This window comes from Corylus avellana, chromosome 5 (genome assembly GCF_965113065.1).
Source record: "Corylus avellana chromosome 5, dhCorAvel1.hap1.2, whole genome shotgun sequence".
NCBI lineage: Eukaryota > Viridiplantae > Streptophyta > Magnoliopsida > Fagales > Betulaceae > Corylus > Corylus avellana.
The window spans coordinates 6,596,362-6,617,273 of record NC_142494.1 but is presented as its reverse complement, the minus strand read 5'-3'; the positions used below and the strand labels follow the sequence as shown (position 1 = coordinate 6,617,273).

The window sequence follows — 20,912 nt, the reverse complement described above, 5'->3', positions numbered from 1 at the left end:
TGCACCAAAAATCCCTGCTTGAGCAGATTTCAAGATGTCTAGTTGATGGTGCTCTCAGGATTGGGATTCTACAAATCTTCTATAATGCATGCATTGTGTCAAGACCCTATTTGACGTCCTAGCTGACGCGAGTTCAAAAACCTACAATGTTGTCATATCGTTTGTACAATCATTTACATATATATTAATTATTAATTAACCACAGGATTAACTATTAATGAGCTGCTTTTTAAAAATAAAAATAAAAATAGAACTATTTCCATGCATATTTTTGAACTCTTTTTTGTTTTTGTGTTTTTTTTTTTCTTAAACTCTAGTACACTCAACATTTGTAAATTGATCATATAAATTTAGTGCACTCGACATGACTAGTCAAAAGTAACATCAGATGTATGTAATTTATTCATACATATTTTATTGAGTATCTGTTAGAGCATTTCCAATAGAATAGCCAAATGTTATTTTTATTTAAAATAGTTCTTCAAATGTTTAAAAAAAGCTTTTATATTGAATTAGCAAAAAAAAAAAAAAAATGTAAAATAGATATTTGATTGGAAGAATTTAAAAAAAAAAAAAAAAAGCTAAATGTAGCAGTACTTTTTAAGGGAGCTATTTTATTTTTCATTGTTTTTTTCACATGTTTTCTCTTTTTCCCAAATCATTTCCTACTTTTCCTTTGCATGTTCTCTTTTTTGCAAAATTTTTTTCATTTTTCCTCTCACATGTTCTTTTTTTCTCAAAATTTTTCTTACTTTTAATAATATTTTAATAGAATAGATATAAATATAGCTAATCGGATGTAGAGACATTTAAAAATGGCTTAGCTAAACTAGATAAAAGTGAGTTTTGAAAAACCATTTTACATAAAAACATGACTCTTCCATTGGGAATGCGCTTACTAATAAAAGAAAAATTAATCTTAAAAGTTGACCGGAAATTATGGGTTTGACTATTTCAAAAACTCTAATTAGACATGGACGAATCGAATTTCCACTGCAATAGATTTGTGGGTTGGTTATGCCCTCTTGTTTAAAGAAGTATACCACGTTATTCACACGTACTTATAATTACTTAATTAATCGGTGTATTAGAAATATTGAAAAGTGGTATTCCATGCCAAGTGCCAACCAAACAATTCTTTATATACGTGCATACCATCTTCATTTCATTTGTGCATTTGTGTGTGAGTGAGTGAGAAAATGGAACCAAAAGAAGCACTGGCAATGGTACAAGGCCAAGCCGAAATTTGGCAACAAATGTTCGGGTTTGTGGATTCTATGGCACTGAAATGTGCTGTGGAGCTCCGCATTGTTGACATTATACACTCTCATGGCGGCCCTATTACTTTGCTCCAAATAGCCTCTGGGATTGATTCCTCATCTCCTGATATCCCCTATCTCGCACGTATTATGAGATCACTAGTCCGCAAAAATATTTTCACGGAACATCTTCCACCGGATGGAGGGGAGACGCTCTACGAGTTGACACAAACGTCAAGATGGCTTCTGCATGATGCGGAGCAAAGCCTAGTGCCAATGGTGTTGATGGAGAACCATTTATGGCAACTGGCACCGTGGCATTGCCTTGGCCAATGTGTCAAAGAAGGGGGCATTGCATTTAAGAAGGCCCATGGCTGTGAGATGTGGGACTTTGCATCAAAAAATCCTGAGTTCAACAAGATCTTCAATGATGCCATGGCGTGTACGGCCAAGATTGTGATGGGAGTTGTCCTGGCGGAATACAAAGATGCGTTTGGCTGCGTAGGATCATTGGTGGATGTCGGAGGCGGGACGGGAGGAATGATTGCTGAGATTGTTAAAGCACATCCACACATCAAAGGTATTAACTTTGATCTGCCGCATGTTGTCGCCACAGCACCCGTGCGCCAAGGGGTCTCTCATGTTGGAGGTGACATGTTTGAGGCCATTCCTAATGCCGATGCAATTTTCATGAAGGTATATATATATGTATTTAGTAGTCCATTAGGTTCCACCTTCTTTTGTAGTATACTAATAAACTTTTAGTGCTTCTTTCACTATAATTGGCAATCCATTAGATCACAATCTACTACTATAAATATTATGGAAAATGCTCACTTACACCTACTTTTAATGTTGGTGCAGTGGGTATTACACGATTGGAGTGACGATCATTGCATAAAGATTTTGAAGAATTGCAGAAAAGCAATAAAACAGAAGAGTGGAAAGGTTATCATTGTTGATATTATTCTTGAGAATGATAGTAATGGTTTATTTGATGAGACTCGCATGGCATTCGATTTGTTGATGATGGCACACACTACTGGCGGAAAGGAGAGAACTGAACTTGAATGGAAGAAACTATTGGAGGAAGCAGGCTTCAGTCGCTACAAAATCATCAAAATTCCAACCATACCATCTATTATTGAGGCCTATCCTGAGTGACATACAATTGTTGTTGTGAAGATGTTGTCGGCACAACACATGGGTTACTTGATGCCTGGTTTTATTCTAAATGAACAAACCCAATAAAAGAGAAGGAAAAATAAAAAAAAAATGAAAAGAACAGATGGCATGAAAATAATTGGGTTTAGTTTATATGGGATTATAATCTCAACTAGGCCAAACCCAATTGTCAGCCTTTTCTTGTATTTTGTTTTTAACTTATTGTTATGTTTGGCAGAAGTTGCTATTGTTTAAGATTATCTTGTCATCAATAGTTCTAATGATTGATCAACCTTTTCCTTTATGGTAGAGAAAGAACAAATCCTAGACCATTAGGCTATGCACATATTGAATTCCAACTCTGCTATTTAGAAAGATAATCCAATTAAGTTCAAACAAAGGAAAAGAAAAAGAATGATAATCAATTTCAATGATTTCATCGCATGATCTGCCGCCGCCTCCCCCCCCCCCCCCCCCCCCCCCCCCCCCTTTTTTTTTCTTCATAAAATTCAGTCTTCAAAAGAGGGTCATATGCCTCTTAACTGCTATCAATTTTTGTTAGAGCTGCGGGTTCAAAATCACGTAGAATCATATTCATCTTCCATTCATAACGTGCGGGTGTCTAAAAAAATTAAAGTAAAAAAAAAATGGATTTATGCTTTTGAGGTATAGCCATCTCGGTTTCAAAAAGTTTTGAAGGTATTACATTACATGTATATACATTCAATAAACGGATATCGTACTTCTGTTCATATTTCAGTTCAATAATTTAACAGTACTGCATGTCAAACTAAAGTAATTGACATGTGTTTCATATTCCCTATTAATATTATTTAATTTTTTTTTTTTGGACAAAAAATTTAAAACAAATCTGAGTGGCTCATTTTTGCCGGCCACTCCTAGAGTAAAATATAACGGAAAGCGAAAAAACAATGATATGAGCCTAAAATTAAGTGACCTTAACATCAAATATAAACACAGAGCTTCGAAGAAAATGTAATTTATAATAAACATTATTGTCATTCAATGCAAACTTGCCTATGTCAGCTTTTCGCTTAGCATTACTACAGGAAAATTGGTCTTTAGCGATCATATTTTTAGCGACGACTCAAAAGTCGTCGCTATTGCTCAATACCAGCGACGACAAGATGTCGTCATTGATATGTAGTCGCCAACACCGAAATAATATTTTTTCCCCAGGCGTGAAAAGCCGCGCCAAAAAATTTGTGACGGGGGCTCAGATCATTAGCGACGACATGTGTCGTCGCTAATAATAATGTGAATTAGCGACGATAGTGTCATCGCTAAATAACGAAAGAAAAAATTGAAATCCAAATTAGCGACGACATAGTCGTCGCTAATTCATTTTCTTATTAGCGATGACACATGTCGTTGCTAATTAGTTTGCGAAATGAAATAAAATCCTTATTAGCGACGACCACTGTTGTCGCTAATTAATTTTAATGAAATTTGTGCCGCGATTATTATTTTCAGAAGGGCGCGGGAGAGACTTTGGCAGCCATTTTTACCCAAAATTTCTTTGATACCATTTTGAACGGTTGATGAATAATGATAATAGAGCAACGTGATAAGAAGCCCTAAAAGATCGAACCCCTTTCACATTCTCTACTAGTGTGACACAGAGCAGCTTCCGCCTCCCTCCACGGCAGAATACCCCCTGGGTTTTTGCTTAGGGTTTCTTCAGCTTTCGCCTTCTTGGTACAAAACTTCTCCATTTTTATGATTTTTGTAATATCACCGAAATCTCCTTGCTTGTAATTTCATAATTACGATTTTTATGATTTTTGCTTCTATTATCATTGCTCTTCTCTGTTTTTATGATGAAAGTCGGTGCTTTTTTGGGTATACACTTGAATAAGCTAAACTATTGACCTTTAATGAATTTTTAATCGAGCCTTTTGCAGAATCGCAGATGAGACAAAATGTGTAGGAGAAATATAATATGTTGGAATTGTGGAACCCTCTTTTTGTATGATAATGATTGATACTATCTATGAAACCCCACTTTTTGTTTGCTTGTCGAGATTGTTAAATTTAAGCCACCCAAAATCATTGCTCTTCTCCATTTTTTTTTTTCCTGATGAAAATCGGTGCTTTTTTGGGTATACACTTGAATAAGCTAAACTGTTGACCTTTAATGAATTTTTAATCAAGCCTTTTGCAGAATCGCAGATGAGACACAATGTGTAGGAGAAATATAATATGTTGGAATTGTGGAACCCTCTTTTTGTATGATTATGATTGATACTATTTTTTAAAACACCACTTTTTGTTTGCTTTTCCAGATTGTTCAATTTAAGCCACCCATTTTGGCTCTTCAGATTTGATTCATGGGCCACCCTACCTGTCCAAGGACAATAAATTTGTGTGCCAAATATATATATATATATATATATATATATATATATATATATATGTGTGTGCGCGCGCGCGCGCGCTTGTGGACTAGAAATCTAGTGAAACCACCCAACTGAGGAGCAAAAAGCTTAAACAAAAGAAAGCTATTGTCAACAGTAGCTCCATTGTCACAAGCATAGGGCCAAGAAGCTAAAAATATGGCTTTAGAAGAAACAAGTGGGATGATTATATTGAATTGAAGAGGCATGTTGGAGTAAAAGATTCTCAGAAAAAGAAAAATAAATAAATAAATTCCACACTTGGCTTTAGTTAGTCTAATAAAAGTTGCTGCTCCATATGGGAAACTTGACCATTTTGTTGATAATATTTCTCTATAGCCAGATTCAAGCAATATTTCTCTATAGACAATATTTTGTTGACAATATTTAATCAAGAATATAAAGATTAAGGCTTGTTGATATCATCCATTGGTTTACAATGCATAAATTTTCTCCAATCTTGTAAGTATATTTGAAATTTTTGTTTGTAATTTACCATTTAAAAACATAACTATTTGTGTAGTGATACTTTTAAGTTATGTTTGAGACCGTGTGTTTGAAACCCACTACTTTTATGTTATCTATGATTTATTAGGTTTTAAGTGATATGTGTTAAGACAATTGGATAACTCATGTTAGTAAAGGCTTAGGTTTTCAATGAAACGGTAGAATTTGAAACATAGCTTTATTAAAAACTAATACTAATTTAATCTTTGTTCGCTCAGTCCCATTGTAGCTTGCTTTATAAACTGCTACGAAGACTATATTTGAACAAACATCGATATGGATAAGACTTGCATGCAGGAAACTCATAGATTTGGTGAGAAGTATTCAAAAGGTGTTGAACAATTTGTTAGTATGGCACGTGGTCACGTGGATGAGCTTAATAGGATCAGGTGTCCATGTCGCAAGTGTGCGAATCGTTATTATAAGCCTATAGACGAGATGTAGGATGATTTGTTTATTAATGGAATTGATTTGAATTACACCCGGTGGGTATTTCATGGGGAAGAAGACCCATTTCGTACAAATTTGCATGTCGATCATGATGATGAGAATGCAAGTGCGGAGGATATCGATGATGTTGAAGAAATGTTAAATGATATCCGTATGGGTAGATTTCCGGATGGTAATACAGGTGAATCATCTACTACTCCAGGTCCAACAACCAATGGTTATGAATCGAAAAATTTTGACCAACTGTTGGAAGATGCTTGACGTGAACTTTATTCAGGCTGTAAGAAATTTTCAACACTTGCATTCACTACGAATTTACTTCATATAAAGAATTTTTGCAATATGAGTAACAAGGCGTTTGATATGGTAATTGATTTGATAAAGAGGGCCCTCCCAGATGGGGAGACATTACCAAGATCGTATTATGAAGCAAAACGATTGAAGCGAGGCTTGGGTTTAAGTTATGAGAAGATACATGCATGCAAGAATTCTTGTGTGCTTTTTCGAAAGGAACATGCAGATAAAGAAAAATGTCCAACCTGCAATACGTCAAGATGGGCAAATGTCAAAGGTACAGGTAAGAAAATTCCTCATAAGTTCTTACGATATTTTCCAATAAAACCGAGGTTGCAACGGTTGTTTTTGTCGAAAGATATTGCCAAAGATATGAGGTGGCACAAAGATGGGCGTCAAGATGATGGAAATCTAAGACATCCAGCAGATTCAATATTGTGGAAAGAGTTTGATAAAGAGCATGTTCAATTTGCTAATGATTCCCGCAACGTGCGACTTGGTTTATCAAGCGATGATTTTAACCCATTTAGTAATATGAGTACATCATACAGCATGTGGCCAGTAATAATTATGCCGTATAATTTACCTCCGTGGAGGTGTACAAAAGATTCGTATTTGATGATGTCCTTACTTATCCCTGGACCTAAGGCACCTGGAAATGAAATTGATGTGTATCTGTAACCATTTGCAGATTTCCGGATGTGTATCTGCAACCATTTGATGATGTCCTTACTCATTGACTGTGATATACTTGAATTGATTGAATTGTACGTGGGTTTTCTTTAATTGTTGCTAGTATCAGTTGAATTATCTTGAACATGCTCTGTTGTGTGCGGAGGACTTCGATGTGATTAACTTTGAAGAAGACATTCACCACTCTTGGATATGAATTCAAAACTTTATTCAAATGTAATATCAAATTTTTGGTTATTTACGTGGTATTATAGGTATGCCTAATATCAAATTTTTACTATGACACTTTCTCACTTTTGGCATCTTAAATATTAGTGCAATCTTATTGGGATTCTCTAAAAATTAGGCTGCTTGGATTTCAAAGAAATTCAGGCAACTAAGAGAGGGAGGCTGGCTCACCTGCTTGAGGCAGCTTAGGTTGTGGGGCAGGTGGGCTCTGCAACCTCTCTCTTGTGCTGTCTTAATTTCACTGAAATCGGACAACCAAATTTCAAGGGATTTTCAACCAGTGCAATTGTTACAATGGAATGGAAATAGGTGAGGGGTCCAACTCTACCCCGTGGAAAGAGAACTCTCTTTGCGCCTATTGATGCAAAAGAAGAAAATCATACACAACTTGAGTTGGAATTATAATAGATACAATTATGAGGCCCTAGAAATATGAAGTGCTAATTATCTCTCATACTTATTGTGCCACCTTATTGTAGAGCTTTTTGGTTGCTTGAACAGTCTTCTATGAAAAGGGTATTGCAATTAACCTATTGAAAGATGTTTGTCAAACAATGACAACAATGAACTAGGGTGTATGTCATTAATCTTTCTTGGTGGTAAATGCAATTTTGATTTTCAAACTATTTGAGTCATTAAACTTTTCACCCAATAATTTTCCAAAGATTGCACGTTTGCAACCCCCAAAGGATCAGGGTCTTCTAAAATTCTCTACCCAAATTGCGAAATAGAGAGGGCAGGTGCATGGCTTACTTGTGCCGAATTTCCCAGGCTGAGGGGATATTGATTCCACCTCAAAGCTGATGTAATCAATGATTTGTACATTAATATTAGATTGCTTTTGGTAAGAGAGAAATTATGCAGGGAGGAATAGGGAGAATGTAAAAGAGGGGATTAATGTGTTCGTTGGTTGGTAAAATAGAAAGGAAGAGAAACAAAGGGGGTGTAGATTTTTAATTCTGTACCCGGGCACACGAGCTCATACGGCCAAATATGGGCGTACAGATCGAAGGAAGCTGAGGTACAGGGATACAATGTATGGAGACAACCATTTTACCTCATGCTTATTCTCTTTTTATTGTTTTTTTTTTTTTTTTATAAAAAATCTGGGTACCTCTATGCTTTTTCAAATTTTCATCGTTTTCACTTTTTCTTTGTGTGGGTAGCAGATTCCAGCCACTCCTGTTGTAAAATCAAACCAAATAAATGTATTTGTGCAGTGCTTGGTTTCATTTCTACCTTTTTTTTTAAAAAAAAAGAAAATTGTATTGTTTGGCCACAAAAGTGAAAACGATGAAAATTTGTGAAGAGACGACAAACCATTAACCCAGCATATTTCTGTATATTTGATTATCCTAATTTTTGTTTTCTATGTTCAGGATTTTGCTCATGGAATAAATGTATATCCTATTCCTTTAAAGAATAATTTACTTATATATTCTACTTGAACCACGTATAAGTTTATGGTTCAAGTAGGGTGATTTTGGATTTATTGTAACTGCGCGCCTGGTTGATAAGTTCTTTACTGTACATGTTGTCACAAATTCTGCTGCTCAATTCAATCATATTAGGCTATTGTTGTATTTGTATTTGATAAGAATAAAAATCCTTTGATTTGGGATATTGTTGTATTTGTATGTGCATTTTTTGTGTGTGAGTTTTCTTGTCTAATATATGCTCTTCTTCTCCGTGCAGTTACATATAGTATTGATGAGTTGTACAAGTTATCAGTTCTTACATTTGGAAAGCCTTCTTTGTAATCCTTTTTTTGCTGCTTAGCTACATATGAAGTTTAATTTCTCAAGGAACATTGTTGTTGATGTATGCCCTCTTTGACACTTACTTAAAAACTTGACAATTATGTAGTTTTCTCGGGCCATTTTTGAGACTTCTTCACTTATAATTAACTCTGTTTCAGACCTTTTAACATATTTAATTAGAAAGAGTTCTTTTGTAAGCTTTAACATATTGTTATGTTTAGATCATTTATACCAACCAATTTAAAACATTAATCGGCCAAAAAGAAAAGCATTTGATGTTGACGACGACGATCATTAGAAATGCTGATGTGTAGGGTCATTAGCGACGACAAATGTCGTCGCTGATGTGTGCTAAATGTTGTTGCTAATATGTGCATCATCAGCAACGACATTTGTCGTCGCTGATGTGTGCATCATCAGCGACGACATTTGTCGTCGCTGATGTGTGAGTCATCAGCGACGACATTGACTTTTACAAGCATTTTCAGCGATAAACTTTGATAGGTATTAGCGACGACAAATGTCATCGCGGTTAATGATCATTAGCGACGACATTGAATGTCGTCGCTGTTTACTCTTTAACGACAGATTACTTGCAGCGACTGGGAGCAACGACCATAGTCGTCGCTGATGACCATCAGCGACGACATGTGGGCCTTTAGCGACTACTCAGGGTCGTCGCTAAAGAGCAAATTTCCTGTAGTGCATTTTCAATCAGCATCCTTGATAATTTACTAAACTACAAAATACTGAGATGTTTTACAGGTAGAAAAGTAACTCTTTAAGTCCATGACTTAGTAAATAAGTTATCAAGGAACTTGTCATCCAATGAGTCTTATCTCAAGAAAATAACAAGTGACTTTCGCAATTGAAAATGTCATAGGTTTTGCAAAATAGATAAGTATTGCCTTTGTGAATATGCTAGTATTGAATTTTTATTTTTTATTTTTTATTTTTATTTTTAATTTGAAATGCATAATTCTAAGGACAATTCTAATGCACAATTCACATATTATTTTGATAAGTATTAATGTACATTATTCTTATAATCCTTTACTTTACTCCATATGCTCTATATAAGTCGTTAACCCCTTATCGATAGGGTTTGCGCTGTCTAGTGAGACATGTAGTATGACATGTGTTCCGATGAAGCACGCATACTATTACCAACTGGTAACCCGACCCAGTCTAACCCACATTACTAGTGATATTGATATCGTCAATTGTGATCATCACTCAAATATGGGTGCACCGGTCACCTAAATAGGCTTGCTTTTTACTAACTTAATTACTAAAGTCTCAAACTTTATGCAAAAATAAAAACCTTTCTTTCTAAAGACCAAAACTTACTCTATCAATACTCCGAAAAACACATGGGCCTATATCATAACACCATTAATAGCATTATGCAAAGAGTAAGTAATTTTGACACGTGGCATTTTTGACATTTGGTATAACGTGTTGTCTTCCACTTCGGCTCATTTGAATGAGCAGCATTCCCATTCGAATGAGATTTCCTAAATCGCCAAGAAATCCAAGTTTCAATGCCAATTTTTCATTGACACGTGTCTTCATTCGAACCAACTTTCTTTGACACGTGTCTTCGTTCGAATCGCACATATGATCTCAATTTGAAAAACTCATTTCAGCACGCGCGTAGTGGTCTCCACACTACGCCGAGCATTTTCTAAAAATATCAATAAAATCACCTGAAGTGTTTAGCTCTAGAAAGTAACTAAACGCAGCATCAACTACATGACTGAAGAGGCGGTTTATGTTGAAGGATATATTTCATTTGCGATAAATGTTGATTTGTATTCCTTAATTAAATTAAGGATTTAGATGATATTTGTTAATTATAATTTAAGCGACATGTTTGCATTTGAAATATTTCAAATCATATGTAATGCTCTATAAAATAGAGCTTTTTATTAAAACCAAATCAATCAGGGAAAATGTAGCCTATAAGGTTTTACTGTGTAGATGTAGGCTATAGGCTGAACCACCCTAATTTTTGTCTATTTTCTCTCTTTAATTCCTTCTCTCTCTTCATATTATTATGTGTTTCTATAGTTTAATTAGAGACTAGTTTGAAGTACTTTTCTTCCTTTCTCTCTCTCCATATTATTATCTGTTTGACTGTTTTTATTGTCTAGACTAGTTTGAAGTTCTTTTTTGAGTGGAACACAGCCAAGACAGGTTTAAAACCACCGTGCAAAGAAGAAAATTGATTCTTGCGTGTTCACAGGTATTTTTAGTTTTCTATTTCTTTTCCTTGCTCACTAGTCGCTAATGATTGAAGTAAAAAAATTTGTAAGTCTAACTCATCTCATAAAATTAGTTTTATGAGAGAGAGTTGTCCATTCTTTACGAATATGCCCAAAGTCTTGTCCTAAGCAACGTGGGATTATTCCTCAACACCCTCTCTCATGTGCAGGTTGTTGTGACAAATGCAAATTTCAAGATCACCATAGAAATAGAAAAGTGCAAAATAGAAAAATAACACAACCACACAAGACACCAAGATTTATGTGGTTCGGCTTAACAAACCTACATCCACTGGTAGAGACGATTCAGGAGAAATTCACTAACAAAAAGTGGAGTACAAAGAGTAGTACAAACAAAACCACTCAAACCCAAAAGCATTAATACACCCCAATCTCACTCAAAGGAGAATTAGATACAAAAGAAAAAAATATTCTCTAAAATTCTCTAAGCATTTTAGCACTCCAAAAGTGAGATCGAAATGAAAAAAAAATGGTGTATCTCTTTTTCTCTACAGCAACACAAGTCTCTCTCTCTCTCTCAGCAACTTAAGCTGTTTTTTCTTTCTCTCTATTTTCTGCTAAAGTTGATGCCTCTCACCCTCTTGATGACTAAATGGCTCAATAATAAAACAACAAGGTGTTTTCACAAAGCTTGTCACTGCACTCGTATGCAACGTTTGTTCCCAAGCTTGGGGAAGGCTTTTCCTTGTGTCCAAAATATAAAACGAACCGTTTTAGTGATAGTAGTCTTTATATATATACAGGCAGCAACATTTAACCTTACTACCTTCATTTCTTTTCTGCATGTGTGTTTGATTGAGTGAGAGAGAAGATGGAAACAAAAGAAACTCTGGCATTGGTACAAGGCCAAGCCCAAATCTGGCAACAAATGATCGGCTCGGTGGATTCTATGGCATTGAAATGTGCGGTGGAGCTCCGCATTGCTGATATTATACACTGTCATGGTGGCCCCATTACATTGCGCCAAATAGCCTCTGGGATTGATTCCACATCTCCTAATATCCCCTACCTCGCACGTATCATGAGATTACTTGTCTGCAAAAACATCTTCACCGAACAACATCAGCCGGTGGACAGTGGTGAGGAGACACTCTACGGGTTGAACCAAGCGTCAAGATTGCTTCTGCATGATGCTGAGCTCAGCCTAGCGCCAATGGTTTTATTGAGGAACCATCCATGGCTTTTGGCACCGTTGCATTGGCTCAGCCAATGCGTCAAAGAAGGGGGCACTGCGTTCAACAAGGCCCATGGCTGTGAAATTTGGGACTTTACATCAAAAAATCCTGAGTTCAACAATATCTTCAATGATGGCATGGCGTGTACAACCAAGATTGTGATTGAGGGTGATCCTGGCGGAATACAAAGATGGGTTTGGTTGCGTGGGATCATTGGTGGATGTAGCAGGTGGGACGGGAGGGACGATAGCTGAGATTGTTAAAGCACATAAACACATGAGAGGTATTAATTTCGATCTGCCACATGTTGTGGCCACAGCACCCATGCACGAAGGGGTCTCCCATTTTGGAGGTGACATGTTTGAGTCCATTCCTAATGCAGATGCAATTCTCATAAAGGTATGTGTTTAGCAATCTATATATTCAGTTTTTGTTGCTTAAAAGTAAGACAAAATATATTCACATATATAGGACTCTCTAGTTTTTCTCTCTGAGAATAAGTAGGGGTGAGGGCTTTAAAACTCCTTCTTGCACGGTGGTCGTGAAGGGTAGGAGGTTAGGGTGGTGAAAGGAATGGCGGCTGAAATAGAAAGGTTGTGCAGTAAGATCTCGTTGACAGAGGGTGAAAAGGAGAAAATTACAGTTACTGAAGGGGAGATTGCTGAGGTACGTGAGGTTGGAATACGATGTCTGGTAGGAAAATTATGGGCGGAAAAATCAGTGAACAAAGAAGCTTTCAAATCAGTGTTGTCCAGGGTATGGCGAGTGGTGGGTATCGTGGTATTTAAGGAGTTGCAGGATAATTTGTGGCTTTTTGAATTTGATGAGGAAGAAGATAAGCGGAGGGTAATGGCAGGAAGGCCTTGGTCATTTGACCGACAGATGTTGGTGTTGAATGATTTCGACGGGCAGTGTCCGCCATCTCAGATGGTTTTCTTGAGTTCACCGTTTTGGATACAAGTGCATGATATGCCATTACTTTGTATGACAAGAGGTATTGGATCAAAAATTGGTGAATCTTTGGGGGTTCTGGAGGATGTGGATGTGGCAGGGGATGGTGCAGGTTGGGGGCGGTGTCTTCGTATTAGGGTATCAATTGATTTATCCAAGCCATTGGAACGGGGGCGTGATCTGTTTGTAGGAGGGAAATCCCACTGGGTGAGTTTTCAATATGAAAAAATGCCTATGTTTTGCTTCCATTGTGGTCGTGTGATCCATGGTAAGAAAGGTTGTCCTATAGTAACGTATCGCAAGATGAGTAAGGGTGCGGAAGAGAAAGAATGGGGCACATGGATGAGGGCTGGTCTTCCAAAACGGCAGGGATATCCAAGTCAGGGGAACAATGGTGAGTCTTCCTTCTCAGACCGGGGAGCGGCAGCAGGGGGTCAAGGATCTAGACGTAATTTTGGGAAGAGCAGTTCCAGATATGGTGGGAATTCAAAATCCTCCACCAGATGTCAAGCAGATGATGGGAGCGAAGAATCTGGTTTTAAATATAATGGGGGGAGTAAAATGGCGGAGGATACGGGTGAAAATCTGTTATTGCACGAATTAGGAGGGGAGGATAATGTAATTCAAAATTCAAATGCTGAGTTGGTTAAAGTAGGTGGGGATATGGGTGATGGATTTCAAAAGGGTCAAATATGGAAGGGAAAAGATATTATAAGGGGGGATTCAAATGTCATTAATGACATTGGAAGGAGTTCACAATTAATGGAATTACGAGATGAGGGGAGTGTAGATTGCAGTATTTTGCATGGGGATACATTCTTGCAAGGTGGCAGTTTAGTGCAAGGTGGCATTTACATGCAAAAAGGTGGGGTTACTAATCTTAACGTGGCAAAGTACAAAGAGGGGGGAGGAGAACATGAGGAGTTGGCACCCTTGGCTCATGAAATGACACGAATGGCGGTAGGTGTTGAGACAGAAGGGGTAGGCCAAGTCTCTGAAGAGGTGATGTCGGCTTGTGGGGTGCCACTCGTGGAGCAGCAATCTGGGGTGAATATAAGGGGAATGACGGGGGGCTCTGTAGATGGTCATAATATGAAACTATGGAAAAGGAAAGCCCGTAATATTGTCGAAAGTACCGCTAATAATCCTCAAAATATTATTATGGGGGCTAAAAGAAAGGAGAAAGATGGTGGGGGGGAAACAATGCTTAAGGGAAAAAAGAGGAAGGAGAATACTGATAGCACTGAGGTTTTGGCGAAGGCTGTTGTTCAGCCTCGCCAGCTACAATGAATGTTCTTAGTTGGAACTGTCGGGGGCTTGGGAACCTCCGAACGGTTCGGGACCTTTGCCGGTTGGTGAAGGAGAAGCGGCCTAAATTGGTTTTCTTGATGGAAACCAAACTGCGCAGCCATCGGTTGGAAGCCATCAAAGTACGTGTTGGGCTTTCAAATATTTTCGTAGTTGATAGTGTGGGAACAAGCGGTGGATTGGCGTTGATGTGGAGCGATGAAATTCAGGTAGACATCCAAAATTATAGTCGGCGCCACATTAATGCAGTGGTCAAAACAGAATTGTCGGGACAGCCATGGAAGTTTACGGGTTTTTATGGTCATCCGGAGGTGTGGAGGCGGAATGAAGCTTGGAGTCTACTCCGTCATCTAGTATCCTTTTCTCCTATTGCTTGGTTATGTATAGGAGATTTTAATGAAATATTAGAGGTGGATGAGAAGTTTGGAGCTATTGCAAAGTCTAGGAGGCAAATGGAGGAGTTTCGCAACACATTGGATTTTTGCCAATTGCAGGATTTAGGCTTTGTAGGCCCTAAATTTACTTGGTGTAACATGAGAGATGGGGCTGAATTTATTAAAGAAAGGCTTGACCGGGTGTGTGCTAATCATGGGTGGAAGGGGCAATATCCGAACAGTGTGGTGAATGTTTTAGAATCAAGAAATTCGGACCATGCTCCCATTGTGTTTACTTTTTATACGAAAGTTGGAAGGAAGATTAGGCGCTATAAGAATCTGTTTCGTTATGAAGTGGGATGGGGGAAGAATGAGAATTCAAAGCAGGTGGTGCATCAGATATGGCGTGAGAAAATTCCTAGAATGGTAGGGTGGCAAGCAATCAAACAGAAAATGGGTAAGAGCAAAAAAGCTTTGATGCGGTGGCAGGAGGTAAACAAATGCCCAACAGAAGGAATAATCACCCAAAAAACTAAGGCTATTCAGTCTTTGCAGGAAGAGGGAGGTTTGCTGGATTTGGGGGACATTAGAAAATTACAAGGAGAAGTGAATGTTCTAATGGCGGAAGAAGAGTTAAAGTGGAGACAAAGAGCCAAAGAACATTGGCTTTCTATGGGTGATAAGAATACTAAGTATTTCCACTCTTGTGTGAAGATGAGGAGGAAAAATAATGAGATACTTAATATTCTTGATGTTGAGGGACAATTCCATAATACTCCTGCAGCAGTGGAGGAAGCATTTATTAAATACTTCAAGGATATTTTCAGATCCACTAATCCCTCAGGCTTAGCACATGGTCTGGGAGCTTTGCCTTGTAAAATCTCCAATGTGATGAACGAGCAACTTCTTCGGGAATTCACAAAAGAGGATGTATGGGATGCTTTGCAGCAGATGGCTCCCTTGAAATCCCCGGGTCCAGATGGCTTTCCAGCATGCTTCTATCAAGATCAATGGGGGATAGTAGGTCCGGAGGTATGTGATGCAATTCTGAATTTTTTAAAGGGTGGTAGTTTTGCCGATGAGGTCAATTATACACATATTGTTTTAATTCCTAAAATTAGGCAGCCTACTAGGGTGGCGGAGTTTCGCCCTATTAGCCTTTGCAATGTTTTATATAAAATATTGTCTAAGGTATTGGCTAATCGGCTAAAGGAAATTCTTCCTTTCATTATCTCTAATACCCAAAGTGCTTTCATTCCGGGTCGTCTCATATCGGATAATATTCTAGCTGCATATGAAACTCTACATACTATGCATGCTCGCATGTGGGGTAAGGAGGGTTTTATGGCTGTGAAAATTGATATGAGTAAGGCTTATGATAGAGTCGAATGGGTATTTTTGAGAGAAGTTATGTGTAAATTGGGATTTGCTTCGAGATGGATTGAGCTTATTATGAAGTGTATAACTACTGTTCGTTATTCAATTGTTGCTAATGGCCAACCAGTGGGGGATATTCGTCCATCCAGAGGAATCAGACAAGGGGATCCCCTCTCCCCTTACCTATTTTTGCTTTGTGCAGAGGTGTTAAGTTCCAAGCTTCAACAGGCAGAAAGACAAGGTTTACTCAGAGGGGTTCCTACTTCGGTGGGTGGTCCGAGATTAACTCATTTATTCTTTGCGGATGACAGCTTACTCTTTTGTAAGGTTAATCTGGGTGAATGGCAGTGTCTGTCGGAGCTATTGGCAGGTTATGAGGGTGTTTCGGGGCAAAGACTAAACAAGGATAAAACTTCGGTTTTCTTTAGTAGGAATACAAGTCCAGAGGATCGGAAGTGGTTTTTGGAGTTGTCTAGAATTCCTGAATCCCAACGTTTTGACACGTATTTGGGTTTACCTGCTTTAGTGGGTAAGTCCCGTGTAAATGAATTCCATAATATTGTTGATCGAGTTCGGCGAAGGGTGTCGGATTGGAAGACCAAATCTCTTTCTCTAGCAGGTAAGGAAATATTGCTTAAAGCGGTAGTTCAAGCAATTCCTACGTATAGCATGAGCATTTTTCTCTTGCCAAAAGAACTTTGTAGGGAGCTAAATTCTATTATGCAGAAGTTTTGGTGGGGACATAAGGAAAACGATAAGAAAATCCATTGGATGAGTTGGGTAAAAATGGGGGTTCCTAAAGATGAAGGGGGAATGGGGTTTCGGGATCTCATTTGCTTCAATAAAGCTCTTCTTGCAAAACAGTGGTGGCGGTTAATGCAGAATCCGGAGAGTGTGGCAGGTCGGATACTTCGGGCAAAATATTATTCGAAAGGGGATTTGTTTTCAGCAAAGTTGGGAAGTAGGCCCTCTTTTGCTTGGAGGAGTTTATTAACAGCTAGAGATCTATTTGAGGAGGGTCTAATGTGGCGTATTGGTGATGGAAGTACAGTTCGGATTTGGGGTGACAAATGGCTACCTTGTCCAACCTCTTATGTGGTTCAATCGCCTTGTTCTGTATTGTCAAGGGACTCAAAGGTGGAGGCACTCTTGGATGGGGATATGGGGGGCTGGAATGTAAAGTTGATTCAGTCTATTTTTTCAGATGAGGAAGCTAATTTGATTTGTAACCTCCCAATGAGTAGGTATCACCGACCGGATACATTGATTTGGCGACATTCAAAAAATGGAATTTTTTCAGTTCGAAGCGCGTATCATCTTGAGATGGAGAAGCAGGCTGGGCGTAAGGGGGAAGGGTCAAATAGGTCGGGGTATACTCATCTATGGAGGGCTGTTTGGAATTTAGAGGTTCCTAATGCGGTTAAGGTCTTTATGTGGAGGGCGTGTTCGAATATTCTCCCCACTAAGGACAATCTCTTGAAGAGGCATGTAGTAGAAGAGGATGTCTGCCTGTTTTGCAAAATGGAGAGGGAGACAGTTCTACACATTTTGTGGGAGTGTCCATCAGCAGAGGATGTATGGGGGGTTTGTGCAAGAAGAATCCAAAAAACTACAGGCAATTTCTCTTCGTTCCTCGAGGTTATGGATGCTATTATTAGTAGATGCAGCAAAGCTGAGGTGAATGCTTTTGCAATTACAGCTAAAATGATATGGGCTAGGAGAAACACTGTTGTCTATGGTGGTATTTTTAAACATCCGAAGTTGGTTGTACATGAAGCTGGGGAGTTGCTGGCTCAGTTGTCTGTTGTAGACACAAAGATGAAATCAGCTATGGTCCATTCGAAAATGCAGTCCCCGGAAAAATGGAAATCTCCTCCTTTTGGCCATTATAAGATAAATTGGGACATAGCATTAGATATACGTACAAAAAATATGGGATGTGGATTAGTTGTTCGTGATCATAGGGGTGTTGTAGTTGCTGCTCAAAGAAAGAGAACAGTAGGCTATCCTGAACCAGTGCAGGCAGAGGCTATGGGTGCGTTAATGGCGGCTGAGTTATGCTGTGAGTTGGGGCTGCCAGACATTATTTTGGAAGGTGATTCTCTTCTAGTAATCCAAGCACTACGAAATATGAACAAAGATTGGAGCTCCTATGGACAGATTATTGAAGATATACGTAGTGTCTTATTCACACGGAGGAGTTGGGTGGCGAGTCACGTGAAGAGAGAAGCTAACATGGCTGCTCATTTATTGGCGAAGCAATCTCTTCTTAATGTACATGATAGGATATGGCTAGAGGAGAGCCCAAATTGTATTTTTTCTATTGTATCTTTAGAGCAACTTGCTCTTGTCTCTTAAGAGTTTTTAAAACTCTGTTTCTATATGATATTCAAGAAGGTTTCTTGTTCAAAAAAAAAATATATATATATATATATTCACATACATGCTCCAATTGTTTCAGCATAAAATGTTTTCCGTTCAAAATCTTCATTTTTCATGTCAATGTTAAAGGAATCTGAACAATTCTGGCCTTTTATGGAGCCAGTCTGGGAAAACCTGAGAAAACTAGCCATTATGAGAGGCTAGACAGCAAACTGGTATCTGAGGGGCCGTCATGAGGCCAACCATATATATATATATATATATTCCATACATTTTATCCTCGAACTATCCACATATTTGCACTTTTAGCCCCAATGTTTAAAAAGTGACACTTTACCCCTCTAAACTTCCAAATTGTTGCAATTTAATCATTCTGACTTTTTTTTTTTCTCTATTTTTCCAAGATGCCTCCATTCCAAGTTAAAAATAGTTTAAAAAGTGACACTTTACGCCTCCAAACTTTCAAATTGTTGCAATTTGACCATTCTGACTTTTTTTTTTTTTTTTTTTTTTTTTCTATTTTTCCAAAATGCCTCCATCCCAAGTTAAAAATAATAATAAATAAATAAATAAAATTAAGGGGTGGCCGACCACCCCAGACTGGCCACCCCTTAATTTCTATTTTTTATTTTTAAAACCTGGGATGGGGGCATTTTGGAGAAAAAAAAAGTCAAAATAATCGAATTACAACAATTTGAAAATTTTGGAGTGTAAAGTATCACTTTTTAAACATTGAGGATAAAAGTGCAAATTGTAGATAGTTCAGAGGGTAAAATGTATTTTTCTCAAATATATATTGATCACTTCATAAAAACAAAATTCATGGCATTGTAATGTTGTTGCAGTGGGTGCTACACAATTGGAGTGACGAACATTGTATAAAGATTTTGGAGAATTGCAGAAAAGCAATACCAGAGAAGAGTGGAAAGGTTATTATTGTTGACATTGTTGTTGAGAAAGATGGTAATGATTTGTTTGATGAGACTCGCATGGTATTCGATTTGACTATGATGGCATACACTGCCGGTGGAAAGGAGAGGACTGAGCTTGAATGGAAGAAACTACTGGAGGAAGCAGGCTTCGGTCGCTACAAAATCATCAAAATTCCAGCTATACAATCCATTATTGAGGCCTATCCCAACTGAGAGTGACATGCAATTGTTGTGAAGATGCCATTGGCACCACACACCGTTGACTTGATGCTGGTTTTATTGTAAACGAAGAAACCCAATAAAAGAATAGGGAAAAATAAATAGAAAAGGAGAAGATGTGTGATATGTGCAACTTGCGATTATAATTTATATGATTGATGCCACTAGCAAATAGCAACGTGCAGTGCACATGCTTGATGCTTAATTAAAGCAAATCCAAACTTGGGATTGGAATTATGGAAGAACCATTCAATTATTTTATAGAAATTTTTTGTCCCGAGCTAAAATGGTGGGGTTGAGACGAGATAAGCTTATAAGCCTCGAAATGATGCGAAAATTATCATATTCTATAAAAAAGTGTTACACATTACATATATATATATATATAAAGAGAATCTTTCATATTCATTTATTAAAAAAAATTCTTGATGCTTAATTAAAGCAAATATCCAAACTTGGGATTGGGATTATGGAAGAACCATTCAATTATTTTATTGAAATTTTTTGTCCCTTGCTAAAATGGTGGGGTTGAGCCGAGATAAGATTATAAGCCTCGAAATTATGCGAAAATTATCATATTCCATAAAAAAGTGTTACACATTACATATACGTCTTTTATATATATACCAATGAAGATGAAGATGTATGAAAATAATTAATTGAAAAAAAAAATGAAAATGAAGCAGTAGAACCATCCGTGTAAGTGGTAGTTGCAATTAAAATATACATGATGCAAGAATTTTTAGATTGGAGTGTATAAAAGAGAAAATGGAACAAATTGATAATGGAAAGATATCAAAAGATTTGATTAACAAGAGTACTTACAGATTCAAACGTAGACTAGAAGTAGTGAAAGTACACAAGAGCAGAAAGGATTACAAGTAGAAAGCAGGATAATTGCAGAGGGATTTTAGTGTTTAGGTTGAAAGCTTCTGCCTTACAATGAGGGGGATTCGCCTTTTTATAGACAAGATCCAATGGGTAAATAAAATTTACATCGGGAAATTCAATAGTAAAAGTAAAGAACTGTAATGTTAGTAGGAACTGTAGAAGACTGCAGTGTCTGTAGGGACTGTAGCAAAAACTGTAATGTCAGCAAGTACTGTGCCATGATGATTTGGCAAATGTCTTCAG

General features: G+C 37.6%; 2 protein-coding genes and 1 pseudogene across 2 annotated transcripts; all 3 read left to right on the top strand.

The window, feature by feature from the left end:
- Positions 1–1,199: 1,199 nt before the first annotated feature.
- Positions 1,200–2,423, top strand: LOC132183074 (desmethylxanthohumol 6'-O-methyltransferase-like). Its single transcript, XM_059596468.2, has 2 exons — positions 1,200–1,955; positions 2,124–2,423. Exons 1-2 carry the CDS (start codon positions 1,200–1,202, stop codon positions 2,421–2,423), a joined length of 1,056 nt encoding a protein of 351 aa, XP_059452451.2.
- A 3,200-nt stretch (positions 2,424–5,623) lies between these two features.
- On the top strand, positions 5,624–6,772 carry LOC148585308 (uncharacterized; annotated as a pseudogene).
- A 4,936-nt stretch (positions 6,773–11,708) lies between these two features.
- LOC132182702 (desmethylxanthohumol 6'-O-methyltransferase) lies at positions 11,709–19,930 on the top strand. The gene is given in 3 exon segments (XM_088516565.1): positions 11,709–12,402; positions 12,404–12,634; positions 19,473–19,930. Coding segments are annotated over 3 exon segments (1,062 nt in total). The 5' UTR covers positions 11,709–11,871; the 3' UTR covers positions 19,773–19,930.
- Positions 19,931–20,912: the final 982 nt, after the last annotated feature.